Here is a 20,469-nt window from a genome sequence, read left to right as displayed (position 1 = left end):
TTTTTTGGTTGCAGCCATCATTGTTCTTTGGCAGGCCTGGGCTGGATTTGAACCCGCCAGCTCAGGTATATGTGCCTGACACCTTAGCTTCTTGAGCCACAGGTGCCGATGCTTATTTTTTTCAATCTTGCGGTACTCAGGAGAATGGACTGCAAATCCATCCAGGTTGTTAACAAAAGATGCAAAATTTCCATCTTTTTGAGGGATGAATAGTATTCCATGGTATACATATACCACAGTTTATTAATACAATCCATGTGTTGATGGGCAGTTGTGTTGTTCCCATGTCTTTGGAATTGTGAACTAAGTGGCTATGAATATTCTAGTGCAAATATCCTGTGGTAAGATGCCTTTTATTGGGTTGGGTAAATGCCTTACAGTGGAATTGCAGGGTCAAATGGTAGGTCTATGTTTAGTTCTTTGAGGAATCTCCGTACTTCTTTTTATAGAGTCTGTACTAGATTGCAGTCCCACTAACAGTGCATGAGTGTTGCTCTTCTCTCCACATCCACTCCTGCAACTGTTGCTTTGGGACCTTGTGCTATGGGCCATTCTCACTGGGGTTAGGTATATCTCAAAATGTTTTTGATTTTCATTTCTCTGATGATTAGGGATGATGAGCTCTTATTCATGTATAACAATGAATATTATGAGGCATGAAGCATTTCATTTCTGTTGACTGTTCCCTTAGGATTACTTTCCAGTGTAAAGCTACTGATCAAAATATTTTACCATCTATGTGGCTTTTGTAACATAGTACAGATTTGTTTTCCAAAATGGTTGTACCAGCTTAAACTGTTGTCAGAATGTGCGATTATAACCACTCCAGCATTTGGTGTTATCATTTAAACATTTATGACCAGGGTGGTGCCTGTGGCTCAGTGGGTAGGGCGCCAGCCCCATATACCAATGGTGGCGGGTTTGAACCCAGCCTCTGCCAAACTGCAACAAAAAAATAGCCAGGCATTCTGGCAGGTGCCTGTAGTCCCAGCTACTCAGGAATCTGAGGCAAGAGAATTGCCTAAGCCCAGGAGTTAGAGATTGCTGTGAGCTGTGATGCCACGGCACTCTACCAAGGGTGATAAAGTGAGACTTGTCTCTAAAAAAAAAAAATAAAAAATTTATGACCAGTTTATTAGGTATACAATTTAAAATGCTTTTTACATGATCTTTACGTTAGTGACAATATCCTTATTCTGTGTTTGATTTGGGGTTTTTTATTCACTGTAGGGATCTGCAAAGACTTGGAGAACTTCAGTCTGAATTGGCAGGAGTAGCTGACTTCTCTGCTACCTATCTTCACTGCCAGCTACTTCTCATCCAGGTTGGTTTGGATCCGTTATGCTTATGATTGTGATGCTAAGAATGCAGTTTCATGGGTCCAGCAGCGCTTGAGGCCATAAGTTGAAAAACAGTCTTGTACAATCACTTAGCAATGGAGAAATTATGTATGCTGCAGTGTAATTCATTGTATTTGTCTCTAAATAAAGAAACATTAACTTGGGCGGCGCCTGTGGCTCAGTGGGTAGGGTGCTGGCCCCATATACCAAGGGTGGCAGGTTCGAACCTCCTCCCACCCCCCCACCCCCAGCCAAACTGCAACAAAAAAATAGCCGGGTAGCCGGGTGTTGTGGCGGGTGCCTGCAGTCCCAGCTACTCGGGAGGCTGAGGCAAGAGAATTGCCTAAGCCCAGGAGTTGGGAGTTGCTGTGAGCTGTGACGTCACGGCACTCTACCAAGGGCGATAAAGTGAGATTCTGTCTCTACAAAAAAAAAAAAAAAAGAAAGAAACATTAACTTATGTAGGAATTTGAATTTGTAAACTTTTGGAGAAATTTTTTCATCATTATACAGGGTATCCATAAAGTTCGTGTGCTATTTAAATAGTACAGAGCTATTAGAGCAGATTGGATCATAATTTTAATTAGACTCCCAATTATTTTAAATGTTTTGTATAACTTGATTAGCAAAGGACTTATATGAACTTTTATACTACTTTCTTTTTTTAGAGACAGAATCTCCCTTTATTACCCTCGGTAGAGTGCTATAGCATCACAGCTCACAGCGACCTCCAACTCCTGGGCTTAGGCGATTCTCTTGCCTCAGCCTCCTGAGTAGCTGGGATTACATGCGCCCACCACAACGCCCAGCTACTTTTTTGTTGCAGTTCGGCCAGGGCCAGGTTTGAACTTGCCACCCTTGGTATATGGGGCTGGCGCCCACCCACTGAGCTACAGGTGCCGCCCTTTATTTTATTATGTCAAGAGTTAAAATGTTGATTTTTTTTTTTTTTTGAGACACAGTCTTACTTTGTCACCCTTGGTAAAGTGCTGTGGCATCATAGCTCACAGCAACCTCAAACTTCTAGGCTCAAGTGATCACTTGCCTCAGCCTCCTGGGTAGCTGGGACTACAGGTGCCCGTTGCAATGTCTAGCTATTTTTAGAGATGGGTCCTTGCTCTTGCTCAGGCTAGTCTCAAGTCAATGAGCTCAGATAATCCACCTGCCTCCGCCTCTCAGAGTGCTAGGATTACATGCATAAGCCACCGCGCCCAGCCCAAAATGTTTATTTTATTCCTGTTAAAAGGACCAACTTGCTACATTTCATACTAAGTACTCAGATAATATATGTGCACAAAATTAGTACCCAAGAAGCTATTTAGTTTTGTTGAGTTAGAAACTGATTAGGGACACCAGAATATTTCTACATTTTGCCTTCCATGGAGGCCTTTGAAATTTATCTTTATTAAAAAGCAAAATATATTGGGTAGCACCTGTGGCTCGGTGGGTAAGGTGCCAGCCCCATATACCGAGGGTGGTGGCAGGTTCAAACCCGGCCCTGGCCAATCTGCAACAAAAAAATAGCCGGGCATTGTGGTGGGCGCCTGTAGTCCCAGCTACTCGGGAGGCTGAAGCAAGAGAATTGCCTAAGCCCAGAAGTTGGAGATTGCAGTGAGCAGTGTGATGCCACGGCACTCTACTGAGGGCGATAAAGTGAGACTCTGTCTCTACGAAAAAAAAGCAAAATATAACCAGCATACCTTAAGTCAGTACGTGAATGGGATAATTGTTCCATATCCTATCTCATGCCATTCTTGTTATCTGACTAGTGTTTTTACTGAGAAGCACCTCATTCTAGCAGCAAAAGTAAGATGTTTAAGTAGCAAACATACATTTTTTTCAAACTAATATTTTTGAGATATAAAATTAACTTGGCATAATTCCTGACTATTATCTAGCCTGAAACTTCAAAGAGATTCTTCACAGACTACGCATACAGAAATAAGCAATGGATTTTATTGAAATCCAAAGGCATTTTTGAATGATATTTGTTATCAGCCATTAATTATCTCAGGACCTTTGTCATTTTTATTTAACTATATGAGTTGTCGATTTTTACACTGAGATTTTTCAATGTGTTTCTTAGTATTTTTCAGTTTTATAAATGCATGCTTAATTTATTATAATCTATAGCCATGTAATTCTTCTTCTAATATGTTGCTTTAGTGTTTTGTAAATAAAGTTTATATATTTTCAGAGTATTTTTGTATGTACCATAAGAAAATATTTTCAAAGAGAAACCTCTAAAACCTTTAAAAAAAAAACGGTTAAACTAGTTCAGTAGCATTCAGCTTCTACAGCAGAGACTTGGTATAAATTTATGCTTTGGCTATAAGAGAGGACTTCTCACTTGAGCTTTTTCTTGGCTTTAGTTCTCAATATTCTGAGTCTTCAATGTTATCAATGATATTTGACCAAAAGTTGAATAAGTGGAGGATTCAAAAATTATTTTCTGTTGTATGATGTGTGAGCTTACACTTCAGATGGTGTAGGGTGTGTTCCTATACACAAAAGGTGTGTATACACTTAGTTGGGTTGGTATTTAAACAGTCCTTCTTAGGCTTGATACACGTCTTTGAATGTAACCACTACCACAGGCAAGATAATAGAACATTTCCATCACCAGGAGAAGTTCCTTCATGCCCCTTTTCAAAGCTGTTTGGCTTTTCCTAGCCTCTGAGAAACCCCAGGAATACAAGGAGTCCTTTAAAAAGAATCTGCTTTTGGGTGGTGCCTGTAGCTCAGTGGGTGGTAGGGTGCCAGCCCCATATACCGAGGGTGGTGGGTTCAAACCCAGCCCGGGCCAAACTGCAACAAAAAAATAGCCGGGCGTTGTGGCGGGTGCCTGTAGTCCCAGCTACTCGGGAGGCTGAGGCAAGAGAAAGCCTAAGCCCAGGAGTTGAAGGTTGCTGTGAGCTATATGACGCCATGGCACTCTACAGAGGGCGACAAAGTGAGACTCTGTCTCTACAAAAAAAAAAAAAAAAAAATCTGCTTTTTAAATTTTTTTTTTATTTTTTATTTTTTTGTAGAGACAGAATCTCATTGTACCGCCCTTGGGTGGAGTGCCATGACGTCACACTGCTCAACAGCAACCTCCAACTCCTGGGCTTAAGCGATTCTCTTGCCTCAGCCTCCTGAGCAGCAGGGACTACAGGAGCCCACCACAACGCCCGGCTATTTTTTTGTTGCAGTTTGGCCAGGGCTGGGTTTGAACCTGCCACCCTCAGCATATGGGGCCAGCGCCCTACTCACTGAACCACAGGCCCTTTTTTTTTTTTTTTTCTTTTTGAGACAGAGTTTCAAGCTGTCACCCTGGGTAGAATGCCTTGATGTCACAGCTCACAGCAACCTCAAACTCTTGGGCTTAAGCGATTCTCTTGCCTCGGCCTCCCAAGGAGCTGGGACTATAGGCGCCCGCCACAATGCCTGGCTTCTTGTTGTTGCAGTTGTCATTGTTGTTTTAGCTGGCCTGGGCCGGGTTCGAACCTGCCAGCCTTGGTGTATGCAGTCGGTGCCCTACCCACTGAGCTATAGGTGCTGTCCAAGAATCTGCTTTTCTTTGTTTCTTTCTTTTTTTTTTTTTGCAGTTTTTGGCTGGGGCTGGGTTTGAACCCACCACCTCTGGCATATGGGGCCAGCGCCATACTCCTTGAGCCACAGGTGCCGCTTCAAGAATCTGCTTTTCAATAGTAACATAATGGGTGAGAAAAAAACATAGAAGTATGTTGGTTACTCAACATTAAGTGACCAAGTAGGTATGGGCCCCAGACCTAGACCCATTTTTTTTTTTTTTTGGTTTGGTTTTTTGTTTATTTGTTTTTCTTGAGACATAGTCTTACTTTCTTGCCCCTGGTAGAGTTCTGTGACATCCTAGCTCACAGCAACCTCAAACTCTTGGGCTCAAGTGATTCTTTTGCCTCAGCCTCCCAAGTAGCTGGGACCACAGGCACCCGCCACAATGCCCGGCTATTTTTTTTTAAAGATGGGAGCTCTTGCTCAGGTTGGTCTTGAACTTGTGAGCTCAGGCAATCCACCCACCCTGGCCTCCCAGAGTGCTAGGATAACAGGAGTGAGCCACTGCTCCCACCCTCATGTTTTTAATAATAGGATCAAAGTTAAATAAATAGTGTGGCACAACACTATATTCTATAGTCAGTAGTGTTCTTTATGAAGAATTATACAATAACATGACAAAATATGGAATATTATAGTGTAATATTATGTACAAGTAAAAAGGGGGAGCCAATTATAATCCTCAAACATGTAATCCTGAACACCATAAGCCTGAATGTTGAAATTTCAAAAGATCAAAATCCCCAGTGTCTGCCAGGCACAGTGGCTCACTCCTGTAATCCCAACACTTTGGAGGCTGAGGTGGGTGAATTGCCTGAGTTCACAGGTTCAAGACCAGCCTGAGCCAGCGCAAGTCCCCATCTCTAAAAAAAAAAAATAGCCGGGCACCTGTAGTCCCAGCTACTTGGGAGGCTGAGGCAAGAGGATCACTTGAACCCAAGAGTTTGAGTAAAGTATCTCAAGAATGGAAAAGCAAGTATCCAGCATATTCAATACTAATTTGAAGCCAGCAGACTAACTAATACATGCCCAGACAAGAGAAAAACCCAATTCAAGGAAGAGGGAACAGAGAAGTAAGTGGGAGAGGGGAGGAGGGAGGAGGATTGGTGTGCTCTCCTAATGGGCACAATGTAAGAGTATATGGCACACCTCCTGGGTGACGGGCATAACTACAGCAGAGACCTTACCTAAAAAACACAAACATTGTAACCCAATTGTTTACCCTCATAGTAATCTGAAATTTTAAAAATGTTCTTTAAAAGATTTATTTACTTTTTTTTTTTTTTTGGAGAGGTGTTTATAGTCAACAATATGTAGAGTAGTATGTAAGGTCAAGTGCTCTGTCATGAAGTGAGAACTGTGGATTCTTTTTCTTTTTTTTTTTACATATACATGTGTTTATTAGGTTTCCATTTTTTTGCCTTCACAAAATTAAAAAGGCTTAAAATTTATTAATTTAATTTAAACAATAACAATGTTTAAGATAAGGACTAGAAACAAAAACCTCGTAAAGAACGAACAAACATAAATACATTCAGAAAAAAATCAGACTGTTGCTACATCAAAATATTAAGCAATAATAATATAATAATAATGCAAATGAAGTACCATTCACACTGTCGAATAAGAATGCTTTGACTCTGAGATTCAGTATGGAGTCATCAGTTAACTTATTATTTCTTTTTAAGTATCAAAGATTAGACAACTAATATTTATAAATAAAAGTCAAAGATAATTTCAAAAAATAGATCATGCCAAATCTTACAGACAATAGAAAAAGAAGAAATACTTCAAAATCATTCTACCCAGATCAAGTAGAATGATTTTGATTTATTTATATTTTTTACAGTTTTGGGGGGGGTTTTGTTTTTTGGCTGGGGCTGGGGCCAAGTTTGAACCCACCACCTCCGGTATATGGGGCCGGCGCCCTACTCCTTGAGCCACAGCCACCAGGGATTTATTTGAGACACATATAAAAACACAACAGAACACTTCAACAATAACATGTATTTTCTTTTTTTGCTTTATGAATAAGTTTATTGTTTTAAATCAGGAAATATGTAACATTGGTGTTTGGTTTAGCTTTCAGCTGCTCGCTCCTGAGCTCTAAGGAAGCTTGCCTTCTTTTGAGCTCCCCGATCTTTCTTCTGGGCAAGGGACATTTTGGGACGGTTCCATCTCTTCTTTTTAACTTCTCTCTTGGGCTTCTTCTCATAGACTGGGTTATCTCGTATAGCCGCATGAGCTTTCTTATACATCTCCTCCATCATGTCTGGAGTGATGTTATTCTTTATGTATTGAGAGAACTGTTTTTTGAAAGCATCTTCATCTTCTTCCATTAGGTAATGCATATAATCCGCAACATTCTGTCCCATGATATGCTTCCGATGTACTTCAGCATTAAATTCCTTGCTTTCAGAATCATAACCAGGGAATCGTTTGGTACTGTGCGGGATAGACAAGCCTCCATCCACAGCTCCCTTCAGGGCTCCAAAAACTGTATTGCCAGTGGTAGTCTTGGCAAGGCCTGCATCCAAATAGCATGTAAAAGCACCAGGCTGGCCATTGATGCTTTCCACATTGTATTATCGCCAAGTCACCTCCACTTGGCCTTCATAGATCTTGTCCATGCCAAACCTATTGAGAAGCCTGCGGGCCAGCAGTAGGCCAGTACAGTATGCTGCAGCATAATTTGTCAGGCCAACCTTCACACCGTATTTTGGTAGTTCATGTGCATAAGCTGCACAGACTATCATATCCCCTTCTATACGGGCATAAGCAATCTGACAAATGATGTCTCTGTTAGTCACTCAAACTATCATTCTGTATTTGGGTGTGTTGTACTTATTTTTATCCTGTATCACCAAGCGTTTCCGAGCATAGTAATCAGTTTTACCCTCTCGTCGTCTTCTAAATTTCACTTGGTATTTCTTAAAGTAGGCCTTATTCTTGACAACTTTAACAAACCCCATCGTGCAGAATAGAGACCCGTGTCTGCAGCCCCACACAAACCTGCAGGCCCAGTAGGGAGGGGGAAAAGCAACAATAACATATTTTTGCATAAAACACTCAGGTGTGCTAATGACAGTTGCATGAGTAGAACAGTTAGAAGAAGATAAACCATATTCATAATGAAATTGATCAAAAGGGGCAATGTGGAAATGCATATCACCATAGTTGGTAATTGTGTGCAATTGTGTGCAACTGTGACAAACAACCTAAGTCTTCTGATAGATCTATTGAAAACCACTATGGGTTACTTCTGCACATGCTTAGATGTTGGGATCTTGAGAAATGTTATCTTTCCCAAGTGCAGTTGTTCAGAAAGAAAATCTCTTCATTTACTGAAGAAGTTTTAGCACTTTTATATATATGCACAGTGCTTACAAAGTTGATATTGTGATAATGCACTTTCATGGAGTCAAATTTCTGATACGCAGGTCGCAGAAGAAATGTCTATCCCAGCTTCCAGAGAGAGTCCACTTTGCCTTCTGTGTTATTTCTTTCTGGGCCCTTGGCTGGTTGGATAGTGCCCACCAACATTAAGGGCAATTACTCCCCCCGCAGTCCACTTGGACTCACACACTCTTCTCCTCTAGGAATAATCTTACAGATACACTCAGAATAATGCTTTACCAAGTTTCTAGGTATTCCTTAATCCGGCAAAATGATACCTAAATAAAGTCCACAAGTCCACCCCTTATTAACTTGGCACCCATGCGCATCTCCTTAAACCATGTTTAAATTCCAAATGAAAGACAATAACAAGGTAATAGTTCCACCTAACATGATGTAACTGACATGGATAACCAAAATATACTAATCCCTTCCTCAGAATTGGGCTTTCAAGATTTTAGGGTTTTAGTCTTTCATGATTTCAGTGTTTGGGATTCTATCTTTTGAGATTATGGTACGAACCCCAAGAAAGGATACAAAAGAAATTCTGCTTTCTGACTCCAACTATATAAAATACATGCATATGAGAAATGATTGGAAGTAAATATTCAAAAAATGTGCATAGTCTGTCGTCTAGAGCTAGAATGATAGGCACCAGATAGAGGTGATTGTTGAGCATTTGAAATGTTCAAATTGAGGTGTGTTGTAAGTGTAAAATAAATACCTAATTTCTTATGAAAAAATGTAACCTATCTCAATAATTTAAAAAATACTGCGTGGTACATATGGGTATCTAGATATATGGTGTTATTGTTAGAAACATTAATTTTACCTATTTTAATTTAAAATGACTACAAGAAAATTTAAAATTTCATATTTGGCTCATATTATTTTTCTATTGGACAGTATTAGTCTGGGTTTCCTGTAATGTCATTCTATTACCTTGGTAATTAAGAAGGACTGAGAAAATGAGAGGCTCAAACAGAGGTTTACATAAGACATGAGGTCATGTGGATAGATAGGAAAGGAGAGAGATGAAGGGTAAAATTCATGGCTGTTGGTGATGGTTTTGAATGCAGAGAGATTAAAGAGAGGGAAGAATGTAGGAAAAGTTGCTTGATTTTCAGTTGGGATATGTCACTAAAATGATGAGGGAGTTATTCAAAGCGTAAGAGCAGATGGGCAAAGAAAAAAGAACTATTGTCATGGAAGAACCATCTAAGAGGCTCAGGAAGCCCAGAGGCTCTGAGAACAAGGAATGCTCAGAACGCTGGTTGGCCTGCACTGGTGAAGACTTCTTGGCTCCTGCACTCTGGTCTGTGGCTCCTGGCCTTTGGACCAGAAATTGGATCAAATAGACAAGAATTCATTTAGCTCAAACCATTGGCCTCCTTTTTCTCCATAATAGGTAGGGCTTATTGCCTTGAAAGAATAAGATTGATGGAAAAGAAGTCCTATTCATGGTAGACTTACATAGCAAAACGAAAATATAAATTTCAAATGATATGCCAATCTTTGTGATGTCTCTTGATTTGTCTGTGTAGGCCTTACAGGAAAAGCTGTGGAATGTGGCTGCCCCTTTGTATTTGAAGCAGAGCGATTTGGCCTCAGCAGCAGCAAAACAGGTGAGCTTATTCAGACATTCCTGTCTAATAGGTCTCTCTCCAGGAATTGTTCCATCCAAAACAGACCCATAGACCATCCCATGGCTCCATGCCTCTGCTGTGGCCTCCCTGTTTTCAGGCTATGACAGATGTCAGTAAGATGAGAGGCAGCGTAATTACAGGACCTAGCACTGGCTTTGGAATCAGTTTTAGTCCCAGATTTGCCTCTAATTTGCTGAATGATAATTGAGTGACTTACTTAACCTTCCTCTATAAAGTGTGGCAGTTGAAATAGATGATGAATGTGATTCTTTTGTGTTCTAAAATATTATCAGTTTGTGTTTCAGATATACTAAAATCTAATAAATACTAACATGAATCTTTCATCTGAAAATGTAGCTGAACTCATTTTGAAGTTATCTATTTAGCCTTACCATCTCTTGAATGTTCAAATGTCCTTAAATTTCTGAATAGCTCATTAAGTAGCATTTAATTTTATTTGCCTTGAGTTTCCTTGTGGCTTTGAGCAGTTTCCCTTTGTCCTTATGTACTGATATTTGGTGAACTCTCGTGAATCATGTCATCCAAATTGTGAATCTGTGTATGACTCAGTAGGAAGCTAATGATGGAGACTGTGATTATTACATTATAATTCCCTGAATGGTTTTATGTCTGTTATCTTTTCTTTTTTTTTTCTTTTTATTGTTGGGGATTCATTGAGGGTACAATAAGCCAGGTTACACTGATTGCAATTGTTAGGTAAAGTCCCTCTTGCAATCATGTCTTGCCCCCATAAAGTGTGACACACACCAAGGCCCCACCCACCTCCCTCCTTCCCTCTTTCTGTTTTCCCCCCCCATAACCATAATTGTCATTAATTGTCCTCATATCAAAATTGAGTACATAGGATTCATGCTTCTCCATTCTTGTGATGCTTTACTAAGAATAATGTCTTCCACGTCCATCCAGGTTAATACGAAGGATGTAAAGTCTCCATTTTTTTTAATGGCTGAATAGTATTCCATGGTATACATATACCACAGCTTGTTAATCCATTCCTGGGTTGGTGGGCATTTAGGCTGTTTCCACATTTTGGCGATTGTAAATTGAGCTGCAATAAACAGTCTAGTACAAGTGTCCTTATGATAAAAGGATTTCTTTCCTTCTGGGTAGATGCCCAGTAATGGGATTGCAGGATCAAATGGGAGGTCTAGCTTGAGTGCTTTGAGGTTTCTCCATACTTCCTTCCGGAAAGGTTGTACTAGTTTGCAGTCCCACCAGCAGTGTAAAAGTGTTCCCTTCTCTCCACATCCACGCCAGCATCTGCAGTTTTGAGATTTTGTGATGTGGGCCATTCTCACTGGGGTTAGATGATATCTCAGGGTTGTTTTGATTTGCATTTCTCTAATATATAGAGATGATGAACACTTTTTCATGTGTTTGTTAGCCATTCGTCTGTCATCTTTAGAGAAAGTTCTATTCATGTCTCTTGCCCATTGATATAAGGGATTGTTGGCTTTTTTCATGTGGATTAATTTGAGTTCTCTATAGATCCTAGTTATCAAGCTTTTGTCTGATTGAAAATATGCAAATATCCTTTCCCATTGTGTAGGTTGTCTCTTTGCTTTGGTTATTGTCTCCTTAGCTGTACAGAAGCTTTTCAGTTTAATGAAGTCCCATTTGTTTATTTTTGTTGTTGTTGCCATGGCAGTCTTCTTCATGAAGTCTTTCCCCAGGCCAATATCTTCCAGTGTTTTTCCTCTGCTTTCTTGGAGGATTTTTATTGTTTCATGCCTTAAGTTTAAGTCCTTTATCCATCTTGAATCAATTTTTGTGAGTGGGGAAAGGTGTGGGTCCAGTTTCAGTCTTTTACATGTAGACATCCAGTTCTCCCAACACCATTTATTGAATAGGGAGTCTTTCCCCCAAGGTATGTTCTTGTTTGGTTTATCAAAGATTAGGTGGTTGTAAAATGTTAGTTTCATTTCTTGGTTTTCAATTCGATTCCAAGTGTCTATGTCTCTGTTTTTGTGCCAGTACCATGCTGTCTTGAGCACTATGGCTTTGTAGTACAGACTAAAATCTGGTATGCTGATGCCCCCAGCTTTATTTTTGTTACAGAGAACTGCCTTAGCTATACGGGGTTTTTTCTGGTTCCATACAAAACACAGAATCATTTTTTCCAAATCTTGAAAGTACGATGTTGGTATTTTGATAGGAATGGCATTGAATAGGTAGATTGCTTTGGGAAGTATAGACATTTTAACAATGTTGATTATTCCCATCCATGAACATGGTATGTTCTTCCGTTTGTTAATATCCTCTGCTATTTCCTTTCTGAGGATTTCATAGTTTTCTTTATAGAGGTCCTTCACCTCCTTTGTTAGGTATATTCCTAGGTATTTCATTTTCTTTGAGACTATGGTGAAGGGAGTTGTGTCCTTAATTAGCTTCTCATCTTGACTGTTAGTGGTGTACACAAAGGCTACTGACTTGTGGACATTGATTTTATATCCTGAAACATTACTGTATTTTTTGATGACTTCCAGGAGTCTTGTGGTTGAGTCTTTGGGGTTCTCTAAGTATAAGATCATGTCGTCAGCAAAGAGGGAGAGTTTGACCTCCTCTGCTCCCATTTGGATTCCCTTTATTTCCTTGTCTTGCCTAATTGTGTTGGCTAGAACTTCCAGCCCTACGTTGAATAGTAAAGGTGACAGAGGACAACCTTGTCTGGCTCCAGTTCTAAGAGGAAAAGCTTTGAGTTTTACTCCATTCAGTAAAATATTGGCTGTGGGTTTGTCATAGATAGCTTCAATCAGTTTTAGAAATGTGCCACCTATGCCTATACTCTTCAGTGTTCTAATTAGAAAAGGATGCTGGATTTTATCAAATGCTTTTTCTGCATCTATTGAGAGGATCATGTGATCTTTATTTTTGCCTCTGTTAATATGGTGGATAACGTTTATGGAGTTGCGTATGTTAAACCAGCCTTGCATCCCTGGGATGAAGCCTACTTGATCGTGATGAATGACTTTTTTGATGATAAGCTGTAATCTATTGGCTAGGATTTTGTTGAGAATTTTTGCGTCTATGTTCATGAGTGAGATTGGTCTGAAATTCTGCTTTTTGTTTGGGTCTTTTCCTGGTTTTGGTATCAGGGTGATGTTTGCTTCATAGAATGTGTTGGGGAAGATTCCTTCTTCCTCAATTTTTTGGAATAATTTCTGCAGTACAGGAATAAGCTCTTCCTTGAAGGTTTGATAGAATTCTGGAGTGAAGCCATCTGGACCAGGGCATTTTTTGGTTGGAAGCTTTTTTATTGTTTCTTTGATCTCAGTGCTTGAAATTGGTCTGTTCAGGAGCTCTATTTCTTCCTGGCTGAGTCTAGGGAGAGGGTGTGATTCCAAATATTGATCCATTTCTTTCACATTGTCAAATTTCTGGGCACAGAGTTTCTGGTAGTATTCAGAGATGATCTCTTGTATCTCTGTGGGATCAGTTGTTATTTCCCCTTTATCATTTCTGATTGAGGTTACTAGAGATTTTACTTTTCTATTCCTCGTTAGTCTGGCCAATGGTTTATCTATTTTATTTATTTTTTCAAAAAACCAACTCCTTGTTTCATTAATTTTCTGAATGATTCTTTTGTTTTCAATTTCATTGATCTCTGATTTGATTTTGGATATTTCTTTTCTTCTACTGAGTTTAGGCTTAGATTGTTCTTCTTTTTCCAATTCCATAAGATCTCTTGTGAGATTGTTGATGCGCTCTCTTTCTGTTTTTCGAATGTAGGCATCTAAAGCAATGAATTTTCCTCTCAAAACTGCTTTTGCAGTATCCCACAGGTTTTGGTAGCTTGTGTCTTCATTGTTGTTATGCTCAAGGAAGTTAATGATTTCCTGTTTTATTTCTTCCTTCACCCATCTGTTATTCAACAGAAGATTGTTTGGTTTCCATGCCTTTGGGTGGGGTCGAGCATTTTTGTTAGAGTTGAGTTCCACCTTTAGTGCCTTATGGTCTGAGAAGATACAAGGTAAAATTTCAATTCTTTTGATTCTGTTGATATTTGTTTTGTGTCCCAGGATATGATCAATTTTGGAGAATGTTCCATGGGGTGATGAGAAGAATGTATATTCTTTATCTTTGGGATGGAGTGTTCTATATGCGTCTGTCAAGCACAGTTGTTCTATGGTCTCATTGAAGTCTCTTATATCCTTGCTTAATTTCTGTTTAGAGGATCTGTCCAGCTCTGTAAGAGGAGTGTTAAGGTCCCCTGTTATTATGGTATTATCAGATATCATATTGCTCAGACTGAGTAAGGTCTGTTTCAAGAATCTGGGAGCATTTAAATTGGGTGCATAGATATTTAGAATTGAAACGTCTTCTTGTTGTATTTTTCCCTTGACCAATATAAAGTGACCATCTTTGTCTTTGTTGACTTTAGTTGCTTTAAATCCACATGTATCTGAAAATAAGATTGCAACTCCTCTTTTCTTCTGAATTCCATTTGCCTGAAAAATTGTCTTCTAAACCTTGACTCGGAGCTTTAATTTGTCTTTTGAAGCCAGGTGTGTTTCTTGCAGACAGCAAATGGATGGCTTGTGTTTTTTAATCCAGTCAACCAATCTATGTCTCTTCAGTGGGGAATTCAAGCCATTAACATTTATTGAGATAATTGATAAGTGTGGTAGTATTCTATTCGTCTTATTTTGTGAGAGTCCATTGCTTAGTTTTATCTTTTGGATCAGTGTGGAGGTTAGGTTCTGTCCTTTAATTTCTGAGTTCTTACTTTGCTGCTGATCCATTGTGGTGGTCAGTGTGCAGAACAGGTTGAAGTATTTCCTGTAGAGCTGTTCTTGTTGTGGCGAATTTCCTCAATGTTTGTATATCCGTAAATGATTTGATTTCTCCATCAATTTTTAAGCTTAGCTTAGCAGGGTACAGAATTCTGGGCTGGAAATTGTTCTGTTTAAGTAGATTAAAGGTAGATGACCATTGTCTTATTGCTTGGAAAGTTTCATTAGAGAAGTCTGCGGTCACTCTGATGGATTTGCCCCTGTAGGTCAACTGGCGCTTACTCCTGGCAGCTTGCAGAATCTTTTCTTTTGTCTTGACTTTGGACAGGTTTATCACAATGTGTCTTGGAGAAGCTCAGTTAGAGTTGAGGCGACCTGGGGTCCGATAGCCCTCTGAAAGCAGTGTGTCAGAATCTTTGGTGATATTTGGGAAATTTTCTTTTATAATATTCTCTAGTATGGCTTCCATTCCTCTGGGGCATTCTTCTTCCCCTTCTGGAATTCCTCTAACTCGTATGTTGGAACGCTTCATAAAGTCCCATAATTCTGACAGTGAACGTTCTGCTTTCTCTCTCTTCTTTTCTGCCTCTTTTACTATCTGAGTTATCTCAAAAACTTTGTCTTGTACCTCTGAAATTCTTTCTTCTGCATGGTCTAACCTGTTGCTGATACTTTCCATTGCATCTTTAAGTTCCCTGATTGACTGTTTCATTTCCTTCAGCTCTGCTATATCCTTTTTATATTCTTCATATCGTTCATCTCTTATTTGATTCTGTTTTTGGATTTCCTTTTGGTTATTTTCCACTTTATTAGCAGTTTCCTTCATTGTTTCCATCATTTCTTTCATTGTTTTCAACATGTGTATTCTAAATTCCCTTTCTGTCATTCCTAACATTTCTGTATAGGTGGAATCCTCTGCAGTAGCTACCTCATGGTCCCTTGGCGGGGTTGTTCTGGACTGGTTCTTCATATTGCCTGGAGTTTTCTGCTGATTCTTCCTCATGGGTGATTTCTTTTATCTGTTTCCTTGCCCTAATTTTCCTTTCACTTCCTCTTGCTCTTTAAGTTCTCGTGCCTGTGGAAGTTGCGGGCGGGTTTAGACGGATTGAACACACGCGACCACTTGCCGGTTTTCTACTATTTTAGTCCTCCTCTTGGGGTCCAGAAGTCTCTCGCTGACTCCCTGTATCCTCTCACGGGTGATGATAGGCAGATCCCACCAGCCAGAGATGCCTGGAGTTCTATATCCCCAGACTCACGGTGCCCAGATGCAAGGAAGCTGTTACTCGGCTGCCATCTTGTTCCGCCTCCCTATGTCTGTTATCTTAATTAACCCTCACAATAATCCCATTAGATAGGAATAAGTGTTATTCATTTTTACAGATGAGGCTCAGCAAGATTAAATTGGGAGAGTTATAGTTAGTAGAATCATGACTTGAGACCAGGTTTTCTGATACGCAGAATCTGTTTTCTTTCTTCTGTACTGCCCGACTGTCATCTAATGTACACTCTCTCTCAGAACTGGTATGTGGTTTATTGTAGGGGAGTACGACTTAATGACTAGGACCCCAAAGTAGGCCATACTGGGATGGGTGAGACCGGGGAGTAGTAGTTGGGAAGGAAGATATAAAAGGAATTACCATTGCTATATACCAGATATGCTATTTAGTACTTCCCATGTCCCCCATTTAATACTTTAAATTTTATGTTAGTGGTGCTCTTTCTTCCCTTCTTACAAATAGGGAAACTGAGGCACCATGTAATTAAGTAGCTTGTCTTACTGTCAGTTGTAGGAGAGCTTGTGGTTATTTTTCTGACCCTAAAGTCTTCAAAGGGAGGCGAGCTTAGAAAGGAAAGAGGACCATCATTTGGATAAGGAGCTTTTTTGGATAGACTTGAGCAAGAACTTAGGATCCTCTCTGCTTGATCTGGGGTCATAGGTATTATTTTCTGCACTTAATTTCCTTCCCAAACTCCCTCAAACAGACCAGGCCTATAGACCAGTCTGTCTGGATGACTAACTATATACTTAATGGTTTCTGATGCTTAATTCTGGAGGAATTCCTGGGATTGGGTTTCCATGCATAAGATATATATTAATATATTCCCACTGCACAGTGAATTTGGTTTAGGTTAACAAGCGGTGTTTGCAGTTCTTTGCAATTTTATCAATAATTAAACTTTCATATCTTCATATCAATAATTAAGATGATTTTAGGCTTGGCTCCAGTAGCTCAGCAGCTAGGCTGCTGGCCACATACACCAGGGCTGATGGTCTCAAACCTGGCCCGGGCATTGTGGCAGGTGCCTGTAGTCCCAGCTACTTGAGAGACAGAGGCAAGAGAATCATTTAAGCCCAAGAGTTTGAGGTTGCTGTGAGCTGTGACGCGATGGCACTCTACACAGGGTGACATTGTGAGACTCTGTTTAAAAAAAAAAAAGGGCGGCGCCTGTGGCTCAGTGAGCAGGGCGCCGGCCCCATATGCCGAGGGTGGCGGGTTGAAACCCATCCCCGTCCAAACTGCAACAAAAAAATAGCCGGGCGTTGTGGCGGGCGCCTGTAGTCCCAGCTACTCGGGAGGCTGAAGCAGGAGAATCGCCTAAGCCCAGGAGTTGGAGGTTGCTGTGAGCTGTGTGATGTCACGGCACTCCACCAAGGGCAATAAAGTGAAACTCTGTCTCTACAAAAAAAAAAAAAAAAAAAACCAGATGATTTTAATACCAGATGAAAGTCCTTTTTTGTTTTTTTGTTTTGAGACAGAGTCTCACTGTGTCGCCCGCAGTAGACTGCTATGGCATCATGGCTCACAGCAACCTCAAACTCTTGGGCTTAAGTGATTCTCTTGCCTCAGTCTCCCAAGGAGCTGGGACTACAGGTATCTGCCACAATGCCTGGCTATTTTTGTTATTGTTGTTGTTGTTGCAGTTGTCATTGTTTAGCTGGCCCAGGCCGGGTTTGAACCTACCAGCCTTGGTGTATGTGGCCATCGCCCTACCCACTAAGCTACAGGTGCCACCTGAAGTCTTTTTTTGTAATTGAAAAAATAATTTATTCTCTTTTCACAAGACTTACTATACTAATTTCTCTCAACATTTAAAGCATAGAGACTTAAAATCTCAATTCAGAGTTTTACCAAAGATCATTAAACAGTAGATATTTTTACTGACTGATAATTACCTTTTCTTTATAGATCATGGAAGAGACCTACAAAATGGAGTTCATGTACAGTGGTGTAGAGAATAAGCAGGTGGTGATTATACATCACATGAGGCTGCAGGCCAAAGCTTTGCAACTTATAGTAACAGCACGAACTACTCGAGGGTAAGTTGTGAGGATGGCCAACAAGTGTGGCACGCTCCTTTCCAGATGCGTTCAGACATTACACCAAGGTAGATGATAAGTAAGATGAGATTTAGGAAAGGTGAGCTAAGGGATATGTGATATATTCATTTTTCAGATATTCCACATTCTGTTCTAGGATCAGATTAGATCCTTGGAAGTCTGAAGCTCTCTATTATCTCTAGCACAACACAGGACTTCATCAACTGCCACGTTTCCTTGATTCTCAGATGCACATTTTTTATTATGGTAATTTCTCTGAAAACAGATATTTTGATGGTGTGCTATAGTTTGAAAGTCTTTTTTGTTTCTTTTTTTTTTGGAGACAGAACCTCAAGCTGTCACCCTGGGTAGAGTGCTGTGGCATCACAGCTCACAGCAACCTCCAACTCCTGGGCTTAAGTGATTCTCTTGCCTCCACCTCCCAAGTAGCTGGGACTACAGGCCCCTGCCACAATGCCCGGCTATTTTTTGGTTGTAGTTATCCTTGTTGTTTGGCAGGCCTGGGCTGGATTTGAACCCACCAGCTCTGGTGTATGTGGCTGGAGCCTTAGCTGCTTGAGCTATAGGTGCCAAGCCTTTTTTGTTCCTTGATATTTTCTTTCTTTTTATCTTTTATTGTTGGGGAATCATTGAGGGTACAAAGAGCCAGGTTACACTGCTTGCATTTGCTGGGTAAAGTCCTTCTAATACTAGTGTCCCGTCCCCAAGAGGTATGTCACACACCGTGGCTCCACACCCCCCTCCCTCCTTCCCTGTCTCTCTACTCCCCCATTCCCCCTCCCCCCAGTGTTTCTTGGTATTTTCTAAAATAAAGGTATATCTTAAGAAGGACGGCACCAGACTGGATATGGTAGCTCATGCTTACAAACCCAGTGCTTTGGAAGGCCAAGGCAAGGGGATCACTTGAGGACAGGAGTTTGAGACCAGCCTGGACAACATAGTAAGACCCCTGTCTCTATAAAAACTTAGCCAGGAATGGTGGCACATACCTCTAGTCCCAAATACTTAGAAGCCATGATCCTACTACTGCACTCCAGCCTAGGAAACAGTGTGAGACCTGTTTGAAAAGAAAAAAAAAGAATGATGGCATCATAAGTTTAATATAATACAGTACCCAAGTAATTTTTTGCCAGCTCACAGACACATTTGATATTCAGTCCAGTAACTGTGTCAACATGAAAGTGGTATAAAGAAAGAAATATGTGTTTAAGCACTGAAAAGTACTAGTTAGAAAGACATTCTGAAAATTTTTTTATTTCTTCATTTATCTTAATAGTGATCTGATAAACTCAAAGAATCATTTCACCTTAAACATATTAACATTAATATATTTAATTTTATTTATTTAATTTTATTATTATTTTTTCTGAGACGGAGTCTCAATCTGTCACCCTGGGTAGAGTGCTGTGGTATCATAGCTCACAGCAACCGCAAACTCTTGGGCTAAATTTGATTCTCTTACCTCTTGCCTTGTACTCCCAAGTAGCTGGGACTACAGGTGTCCACCACAACGCCTGGCTATTTTTTTGTTGCAATTGTCATTGTTGTTTTAGCTGGCCCAGACCAGGTTCGAACCCACCAGCCTTGGGGTTTGTGGCTGGCACCCTACCCACTGAGCTACAAGCACCACCCAATATCTTTAATTTTAAAATATTAAGATTACACCTCCCATTTGATCCTGCAGTCCCATTACTGGGCATCTACCCAGAAGGAAAAAAATCCTTTTGTCATAAGGACACTTGTACTAGACTGTTTATTGCAGCTCAATTTACAATCGCCAAAATGTGGAAACAGCCTAAATGCCCACCAACCCAGGAATGGATTAACAAGCTGTGGTATATGTAAACCATGGAATACTATTCAGCCATTAAAAAAAATGGAGACTTTTTTATCCTTCGTCTTAACCTGGATGGAAATGGAAGACATTATTCTTAGTAAAGCATCACAAGAATGGAGAAGCATGAATCCTATGTACTCAATTTTGATATGAGGACAATTAATGACAATTAAGGTTATGGGGGGGGAGCAGAAAGAGGGACGGGGGGGTGGGGCCTTGGTGTGTGTCACACTTTATGGGGGCAAGACATGATTGCAAGAGGGACTTTACCTAACAATTGCAATCAGTGTAACCTGGCTTATTGTACCCTCAATGAATCCCCAACAATAAAAAAATAAATAAATAAATAAAATATTAAGATTACAGGCTCCTGCCTGTAGTCCCAGCTATTCAGGGAGGATTGCCTAGGAGCTTGAGTACAGCCTGGGCAAAATAGATGGACCCTGTCTTAAAAAAAAAAATTGCAATTGAAGGTTCTCTCGTAATATACTCCTTCTAAAACATCTGTCTACATTTCATGTATTTATTTTCAGATTTTCGCAAGTTATGTAGATGTATATATAGCATAAATGGAATC

General features: G+C 40.2%; 1 protein-coding gene and 1 pseudogene across 3 annotated transcripts in view; one reads left to right on the top strand and one right to left on the bottom strand.

The window, feature by feature from the left end:
* Positions 1-20,469, top strand: part of INTS4 (integrator complex subunit 4) — a 128,307-nt gene that overhangs the window by 88,068 nt on the left and 19,770 nt on the right. For both annotated transcript variants that reach the window (XM_053561375.1, XM_053561374.1), the window contains exons 16-18: positions 1,231-1,324; positions 9,857-9,937; positions 17,904-18,034. In XM_053561375.1, the coding sequence (XP_053417350.1) occupies positions 1,231-1,324; positions 9,857-9,937; positions 17,904-18,034 (306 nt within the window). The remainder of the gene's footprint in view (positions 1-1,230; positions 1,325-9,856; positions 9,938-17,903; positions 18,035-20,469) is intronic.
* On the bottom strand, positions 6,926-7,951 carry LOC128565115 (60S ribosomal protein L5-like; annotated as a pseudogene). The gene has a single exon (XR_008374210.1). The product of XR_008374210.1 is annotated as a 60S ribosomal protein L5-like (transcript).

This window comes from Nycticebus coucang, chromosome 14 (genome assembly GCF_027406575.1).
Source record: "Nycticebus coucang isolate mNycCou1 chromosome 14, mNycCou1.pri, whole genome shotgun sequence".
NCBI lineage: Eukaryota > Metazoa > Chordata > Mammalia > Primates > Lorisidae > Nycticebus > Nycticebus coucang.
Note: the sequence above shows the minus strand (reverse complement) of the source record. Positions and strands in the feature narration are given on the sequence as shown.